The following is an 8,446-nucleotide window of genomic DNA, read 5'->3' on the forward strand; positions in this document are numbered from 1 at the left end:
AATTTAATAAAGTTCCCCTTATCACTACATTTGGGAATAAAAAAAACAAAGAAAAAAAAAAAAAAAGAAAGAAAGAAATACAATTAACCACGAGTTACTATTTCCAAAGCACATGTGGAGGGTTGAGCAGCATCCCTCCCCACTCGGCTCGGCTTGGTTCGGCTTTAGGCTCGGGAATCGGGATGTGGGTGGCATTTTCGTTCTGTTTCCAAGGCCCGGAAGCCTTGGAAGCCTTGGAAGCCCTGCGTATGTAACGTGGGCGGTTTCTTCAAGACGGGCGTTGTCGTGTGTCACGGTGTGTTCGCAGTAACTTGCCGGTCGTCCTCCCCCAGCTAGCCTCCCTGGCTAGCTGGGACAGTACTTTTGATGGTTAGTTTTTAGTAGATTTCATTTTCATTTTCATTTTCATTTTCATTTTCATTTTTCACTCTTTGTTTTTATTTTTGTTTTTGAAATCGGTCAAATCCCCGCATCCTCGCTCTCTCTTCCGCGGCTTCGCCCTTCTTCTCGCCTGTTTCTTTCACGCCCCGTCGGCTCTTGCACGATGTCGTACTCCAGAATTCTGTGCGACCTCCTCCTGGGTGTAATAACCTCGGGATCCTCAGCATACCGCGGATAACCACTTGCACAACCAAATGACAGACAGGGTAACTTAACTTAGTTCACCAAAGTTTAAAAATCATCATCATCTTGCAGAGTGCTTGCATGCTGTGTTTCGCTGCGGTGCCCGGTGTCTTCCAGATGCCGGGAAGGTATCGCGCAGAATTTGTCGACAAAATGTCGCCAAATTTCTATTCTCCTAGACGATGGGGGTGGGGGGGTTTGTCCGAGTGGAGTCGCTCGGTTGGCTTAGGCGCTTTCGGGATGGTGTGTGTCTGTCTTGTCCAGAACATTTATGCTGGGAAGATGGATGGACGTTGGATACAATTGGATGTTGTTGGATCAATGTTGATGAAAATACTGAAATTCCTCCGGCCATTCTCTCGTTTTTGTCAACCATGGAATATGTTATTCCTCCCTCCCCCTTATGACATGACACCTGCTCCGCTACCTGTAATTGAATCTTAGGCGACAGGGGCACGCCCGAGTGGCCCTTAACGCTTACCGCGGTCGCTAACCCCTATCTTCCTCGTCTGGCAAGCGTAAGCGTTCTTTTTGGTGTGAGAAGGTCGCGTAGCAGCAGCATATAGTACACCGGTTTGCAACTAGATTCAACCTCCTTCCTGTTATGTTCTTCTCCAGAGAGGATGGCGCCTCTTTGGAGCAAACTCGTATTCAGAGCGAATCATTCGGAAGCCTTGAACATTCAAGGGCCCCGAACATCGAGAAGCTTTGAAACACGTTCGTTTCCGCCGCGGAAAATGCATCAAGGGGACCACGGGGAGAAATTCTCTGGCTCATCGGCAAGCTCCCGCGGCGAACGGATGTTTCTTTCTATCGGCCTCGCGGAGAGATTTCATCGCGCCATGGAGATATTTTTTCTTGTCTTTGTCCCTGGCATCTTTTCTCCAGGGCGGGTAAATGCAGGGAATGCAAGTGCATGTAACCCTCATCTTCAACATCAATATCCCTTGTAGCTGGGATTCGCCATCTTCGCTCATCCCCACATTTCTGCAGCGACAAAGCCGCCATTCGACTCGTCCCGTCCATATCCCGCTCATCCCGGGTCCTGGGGCGCACAGACCTCGCGGGGCGATTTCTCGCAGCAGCTTTTTGCACAGTGGACGCGGATTCAAGATAACCTGGCGTAACGTCTGTGGCGTGGAGACATTCGAGTGTCCACCGTCGACAGTGTACGCAGAAACTAACTTATATGTCATGGCTTCACATCGCTCAGCGCAACCACCCCACCTCAGTTTGGGCATTGGCATTCAAAAACCCAAGAGTTACATCGCGGAACGTTCCTAGCCATTCGACCAGCCATCATTGTTCTGTACGCATACATTGTCTATACAGATGGCTTTTCCCTGTTCATCCGCGCATCGTCGTGATGCAGTGTTTGACAAGTGGCAACATCCTCCCCGCAGGTGGCTGCAGTCGCCCTCACACAGCGGGGAAATTTCGTTGGGTTTGGCTATGATCACTGGATAAACACATCGACCTCCCGCCGCCGTTTGTTTGCAGGATAGTTCTTGTTCGCCGAATGGGTATCCTATAGTTAGGGATGGAGGAGGGAGAGCCTTCCGCGATATCGGCCTCTCCCCCGTCTTCCCTCGGGTTACCGCTATTATATACCCCTTTTTGCCTACGGACTATGTCGCCGTATCCCCTCCTTGGATAGAAACGCCTAGCATACAGCGTAAACGAACACTGCCTGTTGGCCATCCATCGTTTACTATGTAGCAGGAGCTGTGCAGGGTTGGTTTCTGACAAAGTCAACGCAACTAACGAGCTGGCTTCCATTGATTGAGCCGTTGTTACATGGGGATTTCTCTGAAATTTTCAATTTCCCTGATGGCTCTCATCTTAAAACCCATGCTTAAACTATGGGGTCAGCTAAATTGCTTTTCTGCGCAGTGATTTCGAAATATTTGTCCAGAGAGACTATTATATGTACCTTCACTCTGATAATGAATGGTTTTATTTTTTTTAAACCCCAAACCGATCTTGATGAGCCTTTTTTCGGTTTCCTGATCGATGGCCCCACCTACATAGACACCTGCTTTGATGACTTTCAAGAAACATGGTCCATCTGTATTTTTTTCTTTGTTAATTGATGAATTCTATATCCACTGGATGGCCTATTTGATCTCTGCTATTGAAGCTGAGATGCATATGATGGCATTCAATCAAATCTTAAAATAAAGGAGATAATCGATATAGCTCTTGGAGAGTTACAATATTTTTCTCTGGCCCCCGTAACTGATGCAAACATGTCAAGCACAGCTAACAATCTATCGTGTTCGAACTACTCAAGTAGTCATTCCCTCAGCTGTTGAGCTATGGGACACACCCCGCCTGCAGATGACCCCGCTACGTTTTCTTTCCTCCATTCTTCAATCAAGTATACATCGTTGCTGTGGAGCCACGGAAAAACCAGGCGAACTGTGTGTCTTTTTTGCTGGGGTTCTAGCTTTACCTTGGTCTCGCGAGCTACAGTGTCCATTGTTCTCCTGGCCTCTGATTGCAGTGTCTGCGCCAGTCACACCACACCCACACCGGTGACGAGCCCCCTCGTAGCTGTCAAGGCCGAAGAACGATTCCATGCGGCCATGTTTCCAAGCTCTACAGCAATATCGTCAGCTACATCTTTTGCGTGTCACAGGGGATGGAAATCCTTCGAGCTAGGATAGAGCTACAAAGAGGGCCAACAGCAAAATTTACTTGGTGCTTTTATCAGCTTCATAGGCAATTGCGTTTGAGATTAAGTTCTCTGTCTGCGCTCTCCAGACCGATTGCTCAGGCGCTTGTTAATCTTGGTACCAGGCCAAAAAAAGAAAAGAAAAAAAAAAAAGAGGGGGGCCGCCAAACACCATAACTTCAGTGTTTATCGAATCGAGTCCGAGACGGTTCAAGTTTATCGAATCATTGTTTTTAAATGGCCAAAAAGGGTTCCTTTTGAACTCAATTCGTTATCTCGGTCGATTGACTTTGCTTGCAGGGAATTGAATGTAAATTAGCGGAATGACTCTTCACATGTTACCAGTATCTATTTACATCTCTGGCTCATGCCATTGTTCCTGCTATCGCAATCGGCGGTGACGTACCGATGCTGGCGGATCTTATGGCGAGGAATCAGCAGGGCTCTGTTTCCGTTAGATGGTTTTGCCCATGTCATGGCTCCGCACAGCTGAGGGTACGAGAGAGGGTTGGACTGATATCGCACCGCACGAATCATGGCGCTCAACCGGAACCACGATATGCGAGGGCATGAGATAGTAGAAGGCGACGGCTTGAAGGACATGGTTACCATATATACTAGATGGGGCTTCTCTTCTCGAAAGCGCGGCAGTGTGTACAATGCTCGGGTTGAAGCATTATGGCCGTGAGCAACTATCTTTTATATATTTAATATGTTCGAGAATTTATAAGTCTGGCGACTGGCAGCAGTAATCAGCCTCTCTCTTTTCTTTTCATTTTTTCTCTCTTCTTCTCTTTTGCTTGTTGTAACCGGGGTGTCCATCTAGTGAGTGATTTGCATTGACGCAATCTAACGCCTGCATATGAAATAACCTGGCATGGTTACTGGACCTGCCACATCTCTCTCCTTGAACACAAACCTATATCTTCAAAACAAATTCCCAAGAGGAAAAACCAGATCTTTCTCAATTTACCGTCTTGGGGCAGGGATAAAATCCGCCCTTTAAACAACCAACCCCCCCCCCCCCTCCCCACTCTCCCCACTCTCCCCTCTCGTCTTAACTTGAGATTTAAGTCGAGGGCCACTACTATTCCCTGGAGAGAAAATTCCACACGGATGGCTTTCCGCTGACAACAAGAGGTACAATACCGCCATCGAGGGAGATTTCGGAGCTGTTTCCTACTTTTACCTCCAGCCCAAGCCATTATTGACCGGGCAAAATCGAGACATTGGAGCCATCCATCCATCCATCCATCCATCCCTCTCTGCCAACACATCCCCTCCGTCATGGATAGGGAATGAGACGACTAGAACGACAGACCCTGGCAAGTTCCTGGTGGACGACTCTTTACTGGAATGAATATGCTCAAGCGGGAAAGGGCATAGTTACGACGCGCTATACCGGAGAGAATGTCTTCAGGAGACGTGCAAAGTATTTCTTAGAAAACGAAATCGAAAGTGGGAGGAAGGGGAAGGGAGGGGAGAGAGGCTTATATATATATATATATATATATATATATGGAAGGTGGCTGTAAAGATATTATATATATGTGTATATAAATAAATATATAAAATAAAACATGGGAGAAATGAAATATCAAAGACAAATGAGCAGCAACCTTACCGCCTATCACTTTTACTCATCCATCTATCTACTCAAGTGAATTCCGAACTTATCCACAATTCAACCTTGCAATACATACATACATGCATTGCGATTAAATCGAATCAATTCAATCGAATCAATCCCACAGCCAACCCCACCCTTCACTTTCATCCAGGGAAGGGCCGGCTCAAGAAAACAAAGTCTCTTCCGTCTAAACCGTGCCCCCTTCCATTAATCCAACGTGTCGTTTACTGAGTCTCACTCTCATAAATGTGTTGTTGGTAACAAGTACTATTTAAAATTTCCAAATTAACCGTTCCAGCCGCAACGATAAAATGGCTTCTTTCCCAGTCCCACTTAGTGAATAAAAGGAGAACGACAGAAATAACGAGGAAAAAAGGAGCAGGGAGAAGAGAATGTGGGTAGGTAGGTAGGTGGAGAAGTTCTCAAGTGAAATAAATCTATCACTAGATATTGAGAAAGAATTGTGCGAATGAAGAAATAAACGGGAACTAAATGGGCAGGAAGGAAGGGGGATAGAAGAAATCTCTTTTTCTTATCTTTTTATGCCTGTCAACTCGATAAAATTCAGGGGGTATAAACTACATCTGTTCTAAGTAAAGCTAGAAAGATTTGAAATGGAACAAAGAAAAGGAAAACTAAGAAAAAAAGGATTGGGGAGGAGGATGCTCATCCCAATTTGGGCAAAGTTTCCTCAAAATGAAAGGAAAAGGTGGAACGGTAGGCAAGCTGGGGATTATCAAAGTAATAGAGTACACATCTCGACTCACACACGTATACCTACCACCTCATGACTTACTGCCATAGTATAAAGGGCAAACCCTGCGCGAAGGGGAGGTGAAAACTGGGAAAGAGGTATATTGTGCTCCTGTGTTCGAACGATAGAAAGAGTAGTTGGAGAAAATATACGGGGAAGCACTGAAACAAGATAAGTCAGATCAGTAAGATCTGGTGGTTGAAAATAAAAGAGGGAGAAGATAAGAGCCCTGCAGCCTGGCGATATAGCGTCTTGGGGGACATATATAAACAAAGATGTGTAGTGGTAAATCATGAAGGAGGGAATAGGGCGCGGGGGCACGGAGGCCAGCGCAGCAGCGTGAGGCTTTTATTTCGTCGGGTAGGTTAAGATGTAATAGAGTCGCGTAGGAACGATGAGTATAATTGGCGATGTAGACGCAATTCGCGCAACGGATTAACAGCTGGAGAACCAATATTCAACCGCCTTCTGAATAAACGCCAGAAACAAAGAAAGCGAAACGGGGGAAGAGAAATGAAACAAGGCGCAATCGTCAAGACATCAATGAGGACCGTGAAATAGGGCGGTGTCGCTATGAAATATGGCAGCGGTAAGGGTTAAGAATCGTCGTGAGTCTCGGCTGAGACATCGCCATCGATAGTTTTCCTCCAATGCTCAGGTAGGCAAACACACACAATCTGGGTAATAGGTCAGTATTGTACTTTAATAAAAAAAAAAGCGTATGTTACAGATGAGACATACCGGGAATGCTTTGATTTCGCCTGACGGTGGAGGAGACGATCCTCTTCTGGCTGAGCCGTTAGAAACACCGCTATCACGCTGTGGGTTGCGGTTTATTTCGTAATCCTCGGCCCTTTCGTTTAGTCTAACCCCAGTTGCCCATCCATCATCCCATATTCCCACTACCTTCAGCATGTCGCCCCTGTCCAGCTCAAATTCATCACCTGCACGAGGCTGATATGCCCATAGAACAGCAACCTTATCATTTGGGTGGATATCATCCTGCGAGTAGTAGTCTCTGAAGTAGGGAAGCTGCTCAGATTGGCCACTAGCCATCCCTTCGGGTGAGGAATAATGGCCACCACTCCCAGACCTTGGTGAGGCTGTGTCACTGTTCCCTGCCAACACAGAAGCACTTGAAAGAGACCCATTTCTCTTGCCCGTAACGGGTGGTCCACGCTTAGACCGTGCTGGACTCTCCCCGAATGCGTCGGAATCGGAAGAATCGTGATATTTGGTTTGACCCGGAGATACTGCTGCGATTCCGCCAGCAGCACGGGGTGGAGATTCGTCATGGCTGCTTGCCTGCAAAGCTGACATTCTGGCTACACGGCTGCCTGGGAGGACCTCATATGCACCATTCCGACTCCCAGGGACATATTGCATTGGTGTCTTATTATTTCGCTGTGGTGACGGCTGGTTTAGCGACGGCGCCTTTGTCTGCTCGCGCCTCCGTCTCAAACATATAAAGAGGAGAGCTCCAATTGCAGCGAACATAGCTAGTCCGACAACAGACCCCACAACAACTCCGGCAATTTGACCACTAGAAAGTGCACTGTTTGATGCAACTGCTGCATCCGACGGATGTGGTGAAGATGTCGGAGAAGGAAAAAGAGGAGGAAGCGGCCCGACAGACGGAAGAGTGAGTCCTTTGCACCGATCTGTGACATCTGCGCCGATGCAGCAAGAGTCTGTCGAGTTGGCTGTGCTTCCTTGGCAAAAGCTACAGAGGCCTAACAGGTTTTGGGCAAAACCGCACTCAGTTGGCTCATTTTGGTCACCAGCGATGCAAGTATCAGTGAGCGCATCCTTCGGGTTCGAACAAACTGTAAAATCAGCTCTGATCTCATTCATATAATCATTTCTCGGAGTGCCGCAAAGCTCGGGATTGACAGCAATTAGTTGTTCACTGGTAGCGTATTGTGCCTGTCGCAAATATATCAATATATTTCTATCAAGTCGAAGATATAATGCGGATATTGGGGACTAACACAAGACTCTGCACATAGAGGAGGTGAGCTTCCACATGCTGCTGAACTTTGAACAATTCCATTACAAATTACGCTGAGTGTATATCTGGCATAGAGTGAAGAGGTATTGCTAAGGTTGACATTAGTACAGCCAAGTACCTGCTGGTATCTGTTGTTGGAGAGAAGCAGAGGAAAGTAGTATCATTAGCAAAATATAGATCACTTCAACGGATTGACGAGATTTGATTCCAATTAAAAACATACTTCATCTTCACATATTCGCTGTTCGCATATGAGTACAGGCGCTCATCGAACTCTTGGGTATTGGAAACGAACGAGAGAAAAGAACTTCAAATTTCAGTCTGATCAGCATAAAATAAACCACGACATGCGGGACCTATCAATGAGGAATAAAACATACAATTTGGCAATGTTTTCCGGGCTCATTGAGACAGCCGCATTGGAGAAGGCGGGACAGGCCTTCGAATCCTTCAGGGAAATGCAATTGGCAGCCATGGCGAGAGTATAGGCGTAGGATTAGGGTCCAGATGACCGTCTCCGGTATTTGCTGAATTCCACGAGGGGTTTGCGATGTCGTTTGATGCTCCAACTAAGGAAACCCAGCGGGCAAGGGAGGAAAATGTTTTTGGGAGCTTCGGTTGACGGACGCTGGGCCGGGGTAACGAATCGACGAGAATTACAGAGTACAACACTCTACGAGCTATCCGCACATGGTGACGCTGATGAGTCCTCTTCTCTCCCTTTGCCTGGATTGATATCTCCTGGCGTGA

At 46.9% G+C, this 8,446-nt stretch overlaps 1 protein-coding gene across 1 annotated transcript; it reads right to left on the reverse strand.

The window, feature by feature from the left end:
- Positions 1–6,281: 6,281 nt before the first annotated feature.
- HCAG_00940 (conserved hypothetical protein) lies at positions 6,282–8,171 on the reverse strand (the record flags this gene model as incomplete). The annotated part of the gene is made up of 5 exons (XM_001543844.1): positions 6,282–6,362; positions 6,427–7,611; positions 7,677–7,785; positions 7,920–8,003; positions 8,077–8,171. 5 exons carry the CDS (start codon positions 8,169–8,171, stop codon positions 6,282–6,284), a joined length of 1,554 nt encoding a protein of 517 aa, XP_001543894.1.
- Between the last annotated feature and the right edge of the window lie 275 nt (positions 8,172–8,446).

The sequence above is a fragment of the Histoplasma capsulatum genome, genomic scaffold (genome assembly GCF_000149585.1).
Source record: "Histoplasma capsulatum NAm1 scaffold_1 genomic scaffold, whole genome shotgun sequence".
NCBI classification, from domain to species: Eukaryota; Fungi; Ascomycota; class Eurotiomycetes; order Onygenales; family Ajellomycetaceae; genus Histoplasma; species Histoplasma mississippiense.